The 17,217-nt window shown below is 33.2% G+C and overlaps 1 protein-coding gene across 1 annotated transcript in view; it reads left to right on the plus strand.

Annotated features, from left to right (window-relative positions):
* LOC146534134 (GATOR complex protein NPRL2-like) overlaps positions 1-17,217 on the plus strand; it is a 50,190-nt gene that overhangs the window by 25,997 nt on the left and 6,976 nt on the right. The window contains exons 5-6 of the mRNA XM_085193893.1: positions 16,187-16,330; positions 16,783-16,867. Of these exons, the coding sequence (XP_085050019.1) occupies positions 16,187-16,330; positions 16,783-16,867 (229 nt within the window). The remainder of the gene's footprint in view (positions 1-16,186; positions 16,331-16,782; positions 16,868-17,217) is intronic.

Here is a 17,217-nt window from a genome sequence, read left to right on the forward strand (position 1 = left end):
GCAAGTGCCTTACGGCCAGCGGTACTGTGGGACTCACCGATGGAACCGGTCCTACCCATAAAACCAAGCGGAAACTCTCTCCACCAATACCTCCTCTCCGTCGCTTGCGGAATACACTTACAGAACAAAGGGCAAAATCTTCACCGTCACTGACTGACTGTCAACGCAAAGTCAAAATTACTGTGAGGACTTTGTGGGAGAACTAGAAGAAGATTTTCTGAAATTTCTATAGAAACAAGAAAACAGAATATTTCGTTTTATGTTATTTCAGTCGAGACTATAGAAGACAAAGACATTAAGTTTAGAACATTGAATTTTTCCCAAAGGTTAAAGATCTACTAAATAATCGTAAAATCCACACAAACCCAACCGCGGGCACCAACTAGTACATGTATTCTGTATGTAATACATACTATAGTAACGTAGCGGTCGTATTTTTTACAAGCAGCGTCCGCTACTCTAATAGCGTAGCAACAGTGCTTGTATGCGGTGAACGTGACGATACTATGTAGGTATTCTATTTTTGTATTTTTATAATGCTTATCTAGGTGGATACCGCTATAGTGCAGTTGGTCAAATGAAGGAAGATGATTGTGCATTCATTTCTGGAAGGATTTTTTATTATATATATTATACTTCATATTATAAAATTGGAAGGGCTGTTTGTTGGATTTGCGCGCTAATCTCAGGAACTAGTCCGAATTGAAAACAAGAGTGTCCGTACACTAGGCTCTCTCTAGGAAAAGATTATATGTAGCCTATTTAAATGTAAAATTCATTTTTATCTAAATAACATACTTTTGTCGTAGTGACTAATAAAAACAAAAAAATAATATATTAAAAGAACCCAATCCAATGGGACAAGACATAAATCTTGTCACCCACTTATAAACTCGAATAGAATTTTTGTTGCGTGTTGTTTCTGTTATAATTGAAAGGCGTATATTTTTATAGTAAATAAATAAATAAGTCGACTGCGTAATATACTAGTTTCTCTATAGTAAATATATCGTAAATCGAAGTTTCTTAATAAAATAACTTCTACTATTTCACTTTTTGCCGAATTTTGGAGATAAGTGGCGGAACTCAACTCCGCGCTTTATCTACCAGTCTGACTATAACCACAACGAGTGCAGGTTCAATTTTCGCTCTAAGGAAAATCTCCGATGTCGCAAGACATTCCAACAGGCCCGTATTCCGTTACTTGGCGTTTGTAACTTAGTTAAGTAAATAACGGATTTCATATGAACATATTATTGTAAGTATTACTTTTAATTTCGTCAATACGTTCAATGAAAATATTTTTAACGTTTCTGATGTCACAAACGGCGTGGCGCACCAAGGCCAGCTGCTTACATATTTGTATTGTCTTTAGTGCTCTCGCTTCATAAAAAGTCAATCGCGATTGTCATTTTACACAATGATTGTAACCGAACTTTCACGTTATTGCTTGTTTTGATTGCAATGCAGTTTCACGCTCTTTCCCGCGTATAGCAGGATATAGACTCAGGATAAACTCTCCACTTTCATTTTTCGCCCAATTTTCAAGACGATACAATTGAATGACGAAATTCAAAGCTACGCTATATCTACGAGAACGGGAAAATGGCAATCATTTAAATATCATTTCCCTGAGTAGGGATTGAACCCACAACTAGACACTTCAGCGTGATGGCTTCTAAAGCTCTAAATCAGAATATATATATGGATATAAATATTTTCCAAGGTAGATATGAAGCCACAACTATCAATCAGGCTCATCTCAACGTCACTACAGTCTACAGAAGTCTACATAAGTCGCGTGTCAACTAGGTAGGTACGGTCAACAGGTCGTACCCGCCCTGAAGTTAGGCTTACTGAACTTTTGCGCAATGTTCACTCGGGGAGAAAATAATCAAAAGTAAGAAAGTTCCTAAAATCAAATCTGCTCAGCCATCTACAGCTAACTTCAGGACGGCCACGACTTGTTGGTCGTACTGTAACTTCAGCATAATATTACTCATACTTTTTATTATTAACTATAACAAAAGATAATAAAAAAAGACATATATCTTTTTTAATATTGAATATTTATAGCAATCGTAAACATTGATATTTACATCCAAAAGATGACGCACGCACCTACAGCTAGCTAGCTGTTCTCATTTAGAAAACGTATGTGATCCGTTTGAATTATACAGTAGTTTTCTGATGCAAATAGTGAAAGATGCTGCAACACGTTCAATAGAAACGAGTAGACAAGACCGATTGATTGTTGTGAGAGGACTATCGGGTAAATTGGGCATGGAGTGCCGTCAATGGTTGGTGGTTTGATTCCTACTCGGGAAAATTAATTATTTTTATTCCTTCGCTCTAAGAAAAAGTGTAGCGTTAAGTTCCGTCTATCATCACGCAATGTCTCTAATACTGGACGAAAGGGAAAAACGAAATGTCTCGGTATTAGTTTCTCTATATCTACCCTGTGATTGGAAGAATACAGTGGGAAAGTAAATAAAAACAGACAGAGCAGGAAGAGGTGAAACGAACTCGTTTAGTTCTAGGGAGCGGAAATAAATACAAAAAAAACTCTTTGTTGGTGGACTCAGTTCCGCCTCAGTATTACCAGCTCATTTATATTTCGCGGTGGAAACCGGGCTAATCTAGTTAGAAAAGACGGTGTTGTGTTCCGCAACCCAAATTATATTGTCCTGTAAAGAAAAAATAGTGTAACATAAAGTGATGTCGTGACATTAGTCTTGTCGCTTACCGTCAATAACGAAATAGAAATGCTAATTAATATTTAATACTACTATTTTTATTTAATACTTAATTATTTTTATTATATTTAAGTTTATTATTATTATTTATCTTTTATATTTATTTTTGGTTATTATTTTTTTTTTCGAGATCAGTCATGGAGCGAGCGTTATTATTAGCGTTAGATGGTAAACGCGATAGGTTGTGGGTTCAATTCGCACTTGTTGAAATGAAATATTTAATATTTTCACTTCTTCGGTTAGCACTGGCGTCGCGGCGAAGCGCGGCGTAGTGTTCCGCTACTCAACACGCAAGGCTTCTATAATTCACCGGAAAGGGGGGAACGGACCCTCTCCATACCTGCGCATACAGCGTGAAGGTTGAAAAAAAATCTTCAAAAATCACTTTAATCGTGCCCAAAAACAGTTCTTAAAATTATCGATATCTTTATGTCTAATAAAAAAGAAGACCCAAAATAAATTACCGACATCGACAAGTGATTACCTACTTAACGTTGTATTTTTCCATTGGAATCTATTAAATCCGCTAATGCTCGATAAATTGTGACCTTGAATATGGCGCCGCTATTTGTGATTGACCGTTTGCTTTGCCAGATTTTGTTTTTTTTTTGTGGCATACATAGTACAGTCTATAAAAAATATATTTTTTTTCCAATAATGTTTTTTTTTTAACTAGACTATATTATTAGGCCTTTTGAGGCCTTTGTGGTGCAGGGACACAACGATTGCGGGTTCGATTCCAAGTCGACGAATGAAGTATTACTATTTTCATCCTTCTTGTAACAAGATAAAGCGTGACACGTAATTTCTTGATAATTCGTTTAGAAAGTAGGGAACGGAGTGTCTTAACTCAAAACATTAGGTTCCCTCTGCCTAAAACTAAAAATAGGAATATTATTATTATGCCACCCAACACATATGTAACCTCTAAAATGTAAACGAACTTTATTCTTTATTTCTGATGATTTAAAATAACAAAAAAAAATAAGTATAAATACTTTAATCTCATCAATACAGCTCTTACCAAGGACGTTGTTTTTTTGTCGATTTGTTATCAGCTACGTACTATATATAGCTGTAAATAAATTGGTCAGGCAGATGACTCTTGTTAAATTTTTAATTGGCTGAATTTTATTTGTCGCGCTTGGGTCCTTTTGGATATTCAGTAATTAAGTACTAACTTAACCCAAAAATTTCAATATATATTAAATTATATATGTAGGTGCATATAATTACTAATAATATAACACTTCTTCCTTCCATATATATATATATCAAAAAATTATGTTTAAACTTGTATAATTTTCCTTTGGAAGCACACTATTATTATTTAGTATGTTGGACGATTATAATCGATACTTATTATCAAATATTTTTTTTATGCTTCACGTTCTATTCCGCATATATCAAAGAATGCAGAGGGAATATGGGAAGGTTCCCATTAAGACACTTTCGTTCACCACTTTCGTCTTAATTTTGGAGGCATTTTTTTTAAACTTTCTATATACATTTCTATTTATTATGGGGGAAATAGATTCCTCACATCATAAAAAAACTTCAAATATGAATAAAGATATCAAGCTTTTCAGGTCAACGACTGCTCCAAAAATATCTATAGATAGATTATTTGAATTGATATTAGGTATTATCTCAAGAGTACATGACTATCTAAAAGATAAGTGTTCGTAACGCAATGAGCAACACGTGTTATATATGTGTATTATAATAAAAGTGTCAAAAAAGTTAAACAGCCATGTTTTAGTGTTATCAGTGTCGGTATCCTCATGTTTACATATAAATAATAGAACAGTACGATAAATGAGTCATTTGTTCATTGTTTACTCAGTGAAGAAAGTAATTAAAAGTAAGAAAAATCCTTACACCAAGTCTGCGCAGCCATCTGCAAGTAAGTTCAGGGCGGCCACTACTCGTCAACCGTGCTGTAAATTTATATAAGATAAACAATGGTTTAAAAATGTTGATCGTAATTCTTATTCGTCATAATAAAATCAAATTATTCATATAAATAATTGCTAATATATAAATGTATATACGAGTATGTGTGATCTAGACCTAATTTAAATAGATCCTTCTAATCTTGATAGAGTATAGGGCTTGTTTTAATTGTTTATATTATGTTCTCAGGGTTTTGTTTTGTCATTGTTTTTTATAACATTAGGTTTTGAATTTTGGCTAAGATGTACTGTTATTTATCTGAAATAAATAAAAGACAGAACTGAGTGTCTTATCATAAGTTTTTTCTAGTTAATAACTTGACGTTGTGAGTACACGGACGTCAAATTATTATAATAAGTTAGGTAGTAAATGGGCGGAACCGTTTTACAGAATAAAATACAAATTACGTGTGGAATAATAACTATAGGTGCGTCGTTCAATTAGAATAAAGAAAACCATTGTGTTTTAAATTCATATTAAATCGACCGGAATAGAGACCAGTCGTGGCGCAGGAGCACAAGCGTGCGACTGTAAATGCGACAGGTCGCGGGTTCGGTTCCCACTCGAGGATTTATTTTTATTTCCTCGCTCTGGTAAGAAGGCAAAGCGCGAAGTTGAGCTCCACTAATCAACATGCAATGTCTCCAGCATTCGGCGAAAAGTGGGGATCGGAAATGTTTTAATGGGAACGGTGTGAGTGTGTCTTAATATGATTTCCAGGTTCCTTCTGCCTACCATGCTATGTGCGAAATACACTGTAAAGCTGCAAAAATAATATTGTAACATTAAATATTAAGTTTTAACCGAGAGGGCATCGAACTCATGACCATCTCGTTTACTACAAATTCCATAAAGCGCCATTAAAAATGGAAAAGAAAAAAAAATAGTAATTCTGCATAAAACATTTGAAATAACTGCAATATTTCAAAACACAATTATTTTATTTCGTAATAGAAATCATAATATAAACTTTTCTCACTAACACTAATACTCTATTGGCACGTAGCGTGTTTACGTTTTTAAAAACACGCGGTAGTGTTGCAAAACTCACAGCGGAATTAGACCAACGAACCGAGACCTATATATATTTTTATACTAATACTAGTGGACCCGGACGCGGCTACGCCTGCTTCAACTATAAGAATATTTATGAAATATATTCATTAAATTATTTTCAATTTTCAATAGAATTAGTAAGAAAATATAAGTTTAATATTCAAAAAGAATAATAAGTAGATACACATTATTAGAAAAAATTATCTGAGTTATTGAAATTAACCAACAAAAGGATTAAAAGTAACTAAAGGATAGATATTCTTAATATTAGAAAAAGTACCTAAAGTTTTCCGTGCGTGCGTACATAGATATCGACTCTACGAAATAACTAAACATTTCTCTCTATTAAGCAGGATAAATTTAGCGGGCAATATCAAATAAAATAAGAAGAGAACCAAAGTGTAGCTTAAATTAATTATTAACAGCAAATAATTACATAAACATTTACAATAGTTCGAAAATGTATGAAAATTTATAAAACCGTCAACGTCATCTGCCCGTTCGCGTTGGATATACTGAGCCGCCCGTAGGCTAGGTCATTTCGAATCAGTGACATCTCCTTAATTATTTATTAGAATGTTATACAGTAAACTATAATTTCAATCTAGATAAAATGTTAATAGTGACTATTATATTTATTTTCATAAGGATGAATATCAAAATGTCGCGGTAACGGTTGCGTAGCGACGCGACGGTTGTTATTAACATGGCAGAATAAATTGCATGTCAAATTAGAAAGTACTTTAAAATACATTAGTATATATGTGTAATGTTATGTTATATAGCCTATAGCACTTCTGAAGAATGCAGCTTTCATACAAAACAAAAACAATGAAAATCGGACCAGTAGATCCAGAGATCTTAGCGTTCAAACAAACAAACAAACAAACAAACAAACAAACAAACTCTTCCGCTTTATTATATTAGTATAGAAGTATAGATTATAATTATGATGAGTATGTTTGATTGTACGCGCTAATCTCAGGAACTATTGGCTCGAATTGAATTATTATTTTTGTGTTCAATTAATAATAATAAATCTATTAATATATAATAAGTAATATTAATAGTTTGGATGTACAGTGGCCTATACTACTACTGTGGAGAGAGATACTGCGAGCACCTGGAATGTGTCATGTTTTATATTCAATTTCTAATTATTTACATGTGAATACGCGAGCGAAGATGCAGGGCAAAAGGTAGTATAATTATATAACTTCATAAGATGAAAACAAAGTTGTTTTTGATAGCACGATTAGCGCAAGAGACTGTGTGACAATTTCCTTATGGCAATTGTATTCTAAATTTAATTTATAGAGTGATAAACCACTGGTTTATTACCACATACGAGTAGCTAGTTATTTTTAACCACCTAGTGACAAAAATTCTGTTCTCTTTTCAGGATATATCTTATATTTTTTAGCTTTAAGAAGTATCCCGCAAGAACAAGCTAGGCGTAGTGTCAAAGACGTAGTGTCAAATCACTCTGTTCCCTACGCACCACTGGAAACCGAAACATTGAGTGTTGAGTGTCGAAACTCAAGGCCACACGTTATATTACCAGAGTGGGAAAATAAAAATAATTCATTAATTCATTCCACAACCGCTTACAGGCAGACGCTGCCCCACAACCCCACCTATAACCTATAATACATATTTATAATCTTTAACATGTAAATTATTTTTATTACAATCTATACTAATATAATAAAGCGGAAGAGTTTGTTTGTTTGTTTGTTTGTTTGTTTGTTTGAACGCTAAGATCTCTGGATCTACTGGTCCGATTTACATTGTTTTTGTTTTGTATGAAAGCTGCATTCTTCAGAAGTGCTATAGGCTATATAACATTACATTACACATATATACTAATATATTTTAAAGTACATTCTAATTTGACATGCAATTTATTCTGCCATGTTAATAACAACCGTCGTTGCTACGCGACCGCTACCGCGACGTTTTGATATTCATCCTTATGAAAATAAATATAATAGTCACTTTTAGCATTTTATCTAGATTGAAATTATAGTTTACTGTATAATATTCTAATAAATAATTAAGGAGATGTCACTGATTCCAAATGACCTAGCCACCTAGCGGGCGGCACGGTATGACCGACGCGAACGGGCAGATGACGTTGACGGTTTTATAGATTTTCATACATTTTCGAACTTTATTTGTTGTTTATAATTAATTTAAAATACACTTTGATTCTCTTCTTATTTTATTTGATATTGCCCGCTAAAATTATCCTACTTAATAGAGAGAAATGTTTAGTTATTTCGTAAAGTCTTCTATCTATGTACGCACGTACGGAAAACTTTAGGTACTTTTTCTAATACAATGTATTAAGAATACCTATCCTTTAGTTACTTTTAATCCTTTTGTTAGTTCATTTCAATAACTCAGATAATTTTTTCTAATAATGTGTATCTACTTATTATTCTTTTTGATTATTTGAGCTTATATTTTCTTACTAATTCTATTGAGAATTGAAAATAATTTCATGAATATATTTAATAAATATTCTTATACTTGAAGCAGGCGTAGCCGCGTCCGTGTCCACTAGTATTAATATAAATTTTATTTACAACTTGAAATAAACGATTGGCTCCAGCGAAATGAGGTTATCAAATCAACTTTTATGTATGCATAATGTATGGATGTGAGATTATTTAAATTAAAATCTTTTCATATAGTGTTTGTATTTTTTGAGATTTGTGTAATTAATTTGGTTTGTGTATATGTTTATATGTAGAAATTTGTTTATATATGAAAATATAATCCATACTTTTAAGTAAAAATCCCTCGATTTCAACCTATTATTATTATTTACGTTTCAATCGAAACATGGCGCCTTATTGTGTAATCATTACATATATGCATGTGCATGCATGATTATTAAATTTACATTATATACATTATATATGGTTACCAACAAGTATATTAAAAAACTTTGCGTGCCTTCCGGAGTAGCATATCAAATACAAGCATATTTTATATATAATTATAATAAAATCGCAACGCATCGGTGTCTCTACATGGAAGATATATAAGAAAAAATGTTATTGGTTTTAGCATTTAATAACATAATAGAACCAAAAACTTTGATTTTTAAAATTTTATGTTTTTATTTCGGATTAGTAAATTAAATAATTAAAATCAGCTTCTGGAGTCATTGCGTGTTGACTTGCGGAACTCTACAAGCTGTTTGCCTTGAGACCAGAGCGAAGAAATGGAAATAAATTAATAATTATGTAATTCAAGCGGGAGAAGCCGCGAGCGGATCGCTAGTATAATACTATTTCAAATGAGACTTATAGTTCCAGACATTAACAGGTTTAAATAAACAAACAAACAAATTCTTAAGTCTCATCATATTAGTATAGATACTTTGTAGCGCCTTGAGCAACAACACTCGTAGGTCATATCTCTGAAAGGTTACGTCTATTTTACATACAATCAGCACAATGAATAAGCGTGATAAATAAAATGTATAACTAAGTAGATATATTGTACGCGATCGAAGGACAAGTCAAGTTTCTAGACGTTATCATAACCATAAATCGTATACGGTTATAATATTTTTTTTTGTTTCACGCTGTATCCCGCGCATTGCAGGTTAGATAGAGAGAACCTAGATGTGTTAAGACACTCCGTTCCCATTAAGATACTTCCGTTTCCCTTGGAGGCTTTCCGTTTCCCGTTTTCCTTTGGAGGCTTGCATGTTGAACGAACTTATAACAGGCACAGAGCGCTCGGACAGTTTCAAGAGACGCAGGTTCAGCGCCCCCTTCGTAATTTTTTTTGTAGGTACCTACTCTAAAGTTTTTTTATTTATTTAACTTAAGTGGAACGTTTTTTTACATTTATTGTAAGATTGTGCTAAGTAATAAATAAACGTAATTACATACCAACTAACAATATGCTAATAAAGTAGTTGAATTTGCAAGGCTTGACCATTGCAAATCATCCGGGCGTGCGCGTGCGCAATACTTATGCACAAATTTAATTGCATGTATTTTGGACATGCGCATGAAACTACATGTTGAGTACTTTTAATTCAAAATGCAGCTGATTTCAACATAGTATATACAATGAGGCTAGTCGTGGTGCACAGGCAGCGACAGGTTGTGGGTTCGATCCTCACTCGAGGAAATGACGTATTTAATATTTTTACTTCTTCAATATAGTAACGAGGTAAGGAGGTTGATTTCCGCCACGTAACACTTATTGCTTCCAGAATTCGGCGGAAAGTATTTTAACACAAGGTTCATAGGTTCCCTCTGCCTACCCTGCTATGTGTGGGATAAAACGTGAAGCAAAAAAAATGTTTCTTTGTAAAAACCACAATATAGTGTATAGCGCCGGCTATGATATCGCCGCCACGTGTAAATGTTGATATGCAGCTAGAACACTAGAATACATGAGCTCAAGGTGGTTGCGGGTATTAATAAGTTGTATTTTATGTAACCACTCTGTTTATAATTGTACGAGCGGAAAATATACATTATTATTTTTAATTTATTTTAGTTAGTATTAGTTAAAATATGATTTTTAATTTGTATTAGTTTTTACTTTGTGATATCCATTGATATCTGTTTTATTATTTCTTTTTGTTCTTTTTTTTAGTATCACCTCGTATGCCGCTAACAGCAGGGTAGTGAGGGACCCTAGTGTTAAGACATTTTTCCTAGTGGAGTACCTAGTGTTAAGACATTTTTCCTAGTGGAGTATCTAGTGTTAAGACATTTTTCCTAGTGGAGTACCTAGTGTTAAGACATTTTTCCTAGTGGAGTACCTAGTGTTAAGACATTTTTCCTAGTGGAGTATCTAGTATTAAGACATTTTTCCTAGTGGAGTACCTAGTGTTAAGACATTTTTCCTAGTGGAGTACCTAGTTTTAAGACATTTTTCCTAGTGGAGTACCTAGTGTTAAGACATTTTTCCTAGTGGAGTATCTAGTATTAAGACATTTTTCCTAGTGGAGTACCTAGTGTTAAGACATTTTTCCTAGTGGAGTACCTAGTGTTAAGACATTTTTCCTAGTGGAGTACCTAGTGTTAAGACATTTTTCGCCGAATTATGAAGGCATTGCTTGTTGAGTGGCAAAACTCAACGCCGTGCTTTGCTTCGATACCAGAACGTGTGAACATGTGTTTACAGTCACACATTGTGTTATTTTAATAATAATAATTTGATTTATTACTAACGAGTCTGTTACGGACAGTAACCACGTGGTGTAGAACGCTGTAATTTGACCTGGCATAATATACAAGTATAATTCATTCTTATCACTGTCATTGGCCATACCGTAAACTAACTACGAAAACAACAAAGAGCTTGAAGTGTTTACATACTTATTTACGAAATAAACATTATCTTCATATCATGTCAGGTATTGAATGTGCAAACTAATTAATAAAATGGAAGTTAGCATTAACTATTAAGGTTAAATGTTTTATACATTTAACATTTTGTAGGTATGTCCTCGGGGAGTGTCTCTCGGGGGCGTTAACGGAGGATTTTTAGAGGAAATTTTTACAAAAAGAGGCATTTTGGCGTTTTGTAGTTTACGTTTTTTTTTATTCATAATTTGTATAATCCAATTATGGTACTCAAAAGCATTCATATTTAAAAATTTTACGTATAAACTTATATGAACGAAAATGATTCCAACGGCTTTTTTTAGCTGTTTATTAATATCTATTCATTAAAATACGGAAGTGGGTTTTGGCTAACACGCCCATCAAAGCAACAAGTAAGTGAAGGCCATCGCTAAGGTCACCTGTGGAGTTGTTATATCACGGTACGTAACTGTCAATGTTTTTTATATTACAAAATACTCGTATAGTAGAGTATTTTCAATGTTTCCTTTTTTATTTTTTTTAATATTTTGTCGTATCCCGCTTAAAGAAGAGAAGGCAGAGGGAGCCTAGTGTTAAAACATTCTGTTCCCCACTTTTTGTCGAATTCGACACCAGAGCGAAGAAAATTGGAAATAATTAAAATATTATTAAATAAATATTATATTTCCTTAATTGGGGATAGAACCAACATCCTGTCTCATTTATTTATTTATTTTTTTGTTTATAAGGTTATTATTTTTTAATTATAAGTAGTAGTATTAATTTACATTCACACTTTGTGCTACTGCGCAACGAATGACCTCTATATCACAAAAAGTAAGATACGTTAAGATAAAAGATAAATATCTATAGCACTAATACACGAGCTCCCCACAATCTGATCTCATCTGAATCGTGCTAAAAGTGAATTATTTTTAGTGCACTACACACGTTTGTTTAGTAAACACTACCAGCTACGTACGTGCCGGCGCCACGTGTAGACCATGATGCTAGTGAGTGATGTTGATAAGCTAACAAATAAATATACTTATTTTTAATCATTCGGTGGCTTGATGCCTCGTGGCGATTTTTGTCTTTCTGTATACGTGGCGGTTGTGGATTCGATTCCTAGCTCTGGGTATAAGACAAAGCGCGGCATTAAGTTCAGCCTATCATTATGTAATGTCTCGAAAATTTAGTGTTGTGTGGAGAGAGTGTCTTAACGATAACACTAGGTGGCTTTAAAAAAAGCGCTTTACTTCTCTAGCAGTCCTCGGATAGAGAATGGAAAAATTTATCACTATTTATCTCTCGCTTTGACTGCATTTGTAAAATACTTACTACATTCAGCCTTATATATTTGTAAATACAATTTATTTAAGCATAAATATCAACATGTTTTATTATTGTATATGTAATAAGTACCGCAAATAATCTCCACGGGTTGTTTACGATAACAACATTGTAAGTCCACGTGGAGACTGGCGGTGCTTGATTGCAGCTAACCGTTGTTTATTATCCTTTCTATGCTATATTTGTTTGGTGGGATTATTAATAACAGAAATTATTTAAGAATCATCATCATCAGCATCATCTCACTTTTTGAGACTTTTCGTAGTAAGTGCTTTTTTTTAGCTTCACGCTGTATCCCGCGTATATCATGAGTAGGAAAAGGTAACCTGGTAATTTAGTGTTAAGACTCTCCGTTCCCTTTAAGACATTTGCGTTTTCCATTTTCCGATGAATTCTGGAGGCATTACGTGGTGATTGGCGTAACTCAACGCCGCGCTTTGCCTCGATACCTAAGCGGGCAAAGTGCTGCGTTTAAAATAAACTATATTTTTCATAGTCTCGAGTGGCGTATTTAGAGATATTATCTTGCCAGCGTATTTAGAGATATTATCTAGACTTTAGCTTAAACTGATCTTTTTGTGTTTTTGTTTGTTTTTACTTTTCATGCTCTTTTTTGTTAGTAAAAATTCGACGGTGACCGCTTCCGCCCATGCCCCCATTAGCCCTCTATAAATGGACTGTCCAACACAAAAATGTTTTTAATTCGAACCAGAAATCCCTGAGAGATTAACGCGTCCAATCAAACAAGCCCAACTGTTAAAAAAATATTTAAAATATTAGTATAGTTTTAAATAAATGTTTTTTTTTTAAATTGAGTATTGTTCTTTGTAATAATGAATTACAAAAATAATCTAGTAATAACATATACATTTTATAATATACCTACGGGTGTATGTGGTCTAGTCTTATTATAAAAAAATAAACAAACAATATGTCGTCTTACTGTCAATTTATTGTTATGTTTTTAACATTTAAACGCGCGAGTAATAAAGATGCCATAAAAACAGAACGTGGCGACAGTTCACTTAGTGCCAAGTAGATTGTAACGATAATACTTTAATTAAAAATAAACTACATCAGGTCTGCGTATCTGCGCTTGGATTCACGCTGTATCACGCATACCTATAGCAGGAAAGACAGGGATCCTAATGCACTAGCACTATTCCCACGCCCTTTTCGAGGGATTGCTTGTTGGGTGGCGGTACCTAATGGTACGCTTTGTCTTGCTAGAGGAAGCAAATATAAAAAAATATTCCCCCTAATGGGAGTCGAGTGAGAGTTAGACGTTACGCTTCTGCACTACGATAGTCACACCAACTTTGGATAAGTTTTTATAAAAAGTACAAATTGACTGTAGTTGCGGCACGTTGTGGGTTTGATTCTCACTCGAGGACATGAAATATTTAATATTATTATTTCCTCCTTCCCCTTCCTTTCCTTAAATTTAGGAACGGAAATGTGCTAATGGGAACGGAGTGTCTTAACACTAAGTTCCTAAAACAAGAGATGAAACTGATAAAATGTTTATATGTAGCGTATAAATATATACAATTATATTATATCGTTTACACAAACAGAACACTCAAGTTACTTTGCAAGTAAAATGCCAAGTGATACTTGCCATATATGTATGTAAATAGGCAATTTGCAAGCATAGCAATTTTAATATTGAATATTGAATCGAGAAAAATATGTTGATTATTCGCTCTGTGATATTAGTGTCTGTTTATTTAAGAAAATACAAACAATTAAAAAAAATAGTTTATGAAAATAATATGTCGTATATTTTTAAGATGTTTAATTTGTTATTCCTCACTAAAAATTGAAAAATATTTTTAAATAAGGCATAGAAATTGGATCGTAGCGAGACTCGAACCTGCACCTATTGTTTACCGTAAAATTAAATAGTTTATTAATTTACTCCCTCGAGAGGGGATCGCACCGGTAACCACTGCGCCGTGATGACCTCTTTTACGTAGACCGGTCCCTTTATAATTTATTGTAATATTTAAGACCATAAACTAATAAATTATTACAATTTCTCAACACTTAGCAACTGTAATTGACCCAATATACAGGAACATTTGTAAGCTTAATTTCCATTTAAGATTATTCTCGTGTCAATTCTTATCTCTATATTTATTATTATCATTTTTGACCGATAAATTATCTTTGTTTATTGAGAGTTCCCAATATAACGTCGTTAAGATTTCTCGGTCGAAATTAAAAATAAATAATAATCGAATATATGCATTAAGTATAATACATTATATTTATACGAAAATTACTATATTATTTAGTCTTTACTCATTAAAATATTTTTTCCTTTAAATTGTACCTGCATACATGCAAAGGATGGACAAAGATAACCTACTGTTAAGACACTTCGCTTCCCTAAGTTCCCGTTCCTTAATTTTCGAGAGTGTGTGAGTGATGCAACACAACGCCGCTTTTTTTTGTGTTGGATAGGCTACATATAGAAGATGGCTTTATACAGGCTATTATATTAAATCACCTTGATTGTTTCTTTATTTTTATTTTCACGCGAACGAAGCCGACAGCATAAGCTAGTAAATAATTTGTTTGCGCTGATGTAATCTTATATTATTCAAATTAATACTAAATTTAGAAGTTGATCTTCTAAAGCTATACTTGTTTATAATAATTTACAATGTATATTGTAATATTACCTTTTCAATCTTGCGCGTGGGTTGTTTAGCTTAAATAGAAATGTAACATGATATAGTGTAATACTTATTTTATTTACTAATTATATTTTTACTAACTTTTGTCCACGACTTCACCTTTGTTTAGCAGTTTTTTGAAGAAATGGAGTATAACAATTTCAACTCTATATCACACCTCTTGAGAAAAGAATTAGACACATATTAGAATTATTAAAAAAAGATTTATGCAAATCTTCTGAAAATAAAAAACACAACATAAAGACAATTATCTAATTAGATGCAACTCTTAAAAATTTATACACGTATCCATTGCGCCGATTATTTTTTATATTATTATTTTAGATTCACGCTGTATCCCGCAATATTGTTGGATAGACAAAGTAGTGTTAAGACACTTCACTCTCCACTTTCCGCCGAATTTTCGATGTATTGCTTGTTGAGTGGCGAAACTCAACGTGGCTTTTGTCTTGTTATTAGAGCGAAGAAATAAAAATATTAATAAATATTAATGCATTTCTCCTAGTGAGAATCGAACCTAAAACCTGTCACTTACAATCACACGCACGCGCTTATGCCCCTTCGCCACGGCTGGCCTCAATTTTGATATATATATATATACTATATAGATTAAAGTATAATGTTTAACAACTACTTCACAATATTATAAAGTGAAATTATATACATGTTATATCTCCCAAACAAATATTTACACATGTTTGTAGCGACTGGGGGCTTGCGGTAGCAAAATAAATATTGCTTTTACGCTCTGGGGGTGAGGAAATTGGTCAATTTTGGTGCGCCCTCAATCGCTTGTCCAAACACCGTGATAGTGTACAGAGTGGCTGATTCTGTTTATATTTGTGCTTCGGTGGTTTGTCAACTAGAGTAGGCAGAGAAAACAAAAAATAATATTAAACTGAAATAAATATTATTCCACTGAATGGGAATCGAACTCACAATTATAATCTTAATGAACCAATATAGGATTTTTATTTTCAATGCAATAAGATATTTTTTTTATTGTCCACAGATATTACCCTACATAGATGGCTTCAACCACGTTTCTAAGATAGCATCTCTGACAGACGTCGAAATAAGTTTGGTCCGGGCCTGCGTACAAAATCTAGTGTACTACGGCGTAGTGACTCTAGTGCCCATATTTCAATATTGTGCTGTAAGTATTCTTTAACTACGTCTGACTGTAAACGCGATGGTTGTGGGTTCGATTCGCACTCAAGGGAATAAATTATGTTTATTTCCGCGCTCTGGTATATAGAAAAAGCTCGCATTGAGCTCTGCAACGCATCGAAAATTGGCCAAAAAAATGAGTAACAAAGTTTCTTAACACTAGCAAGCTATATGCTGGTAGGTACTATACTATACGTTAAGCTAAAAAAAAATAAGTTATAAATGCTCGATGGCCCATTTGGGAATATCACTTCCCACTCGTGAGAATGGATATATTAAAATTGTTTTTATTCCCTCACTTTGATAAAATGAAAGGCGACATCTGGTTCCCACTCACACGACATGTCTTGAAAATTGGTAGAATGGTCAATGGAGTGACTTGACACTAGGCTCCCCCTTATATGAGATAGAAATAAATATTATACAAAATATCGGCAGGTGTACAGTGCGACGCCCAAGTTGAGACAATTGACTCGATGCGCGGGACTGCAGCGGCAGTGTGTTGAATTCTGTGCTAGATCACGTAAGTTTTTGCTTTTTATTCTGCTTATATATCATTATAGCCGGTTAAAGAGTATAAATTCAATAATTTGTAAAGTATATAATAATGTAAACAATGTTATTTTAAGTTAATTTATCTATTACTTTTACTTACAAACATTTGATATTGAACATTTTTAAAACTCATCTTTGAAATTACATGTAATATATGAAAATGTCCTTTTTGAATCCGTTACACATTTTATCAATTATTTTACATTTTATCTGATTGATATTTTTTGTTCCTAAACGCTCTACGAAAGTGGAATTGTAAAAACTAGTAGGAATATACTGACATGACTGACAAATACATAAATAATATATTTATTTTAC

The sequence above is a fragment of the Heliconius melpomene genome, chromosome 12, assembly GCF_056956725.1.
Source record: "Heliconius melpomene rosina isolate 202511_hmr_F chromosome 12, ASM5695672v1, whole genome shotgun sequence".
Lineage (NCBI taxonomy): Eukaryota > Metazoa > Arthropoda > Insecta > Lepidoptera > Nymphalidae > Heliconius > Heliconius melpomene.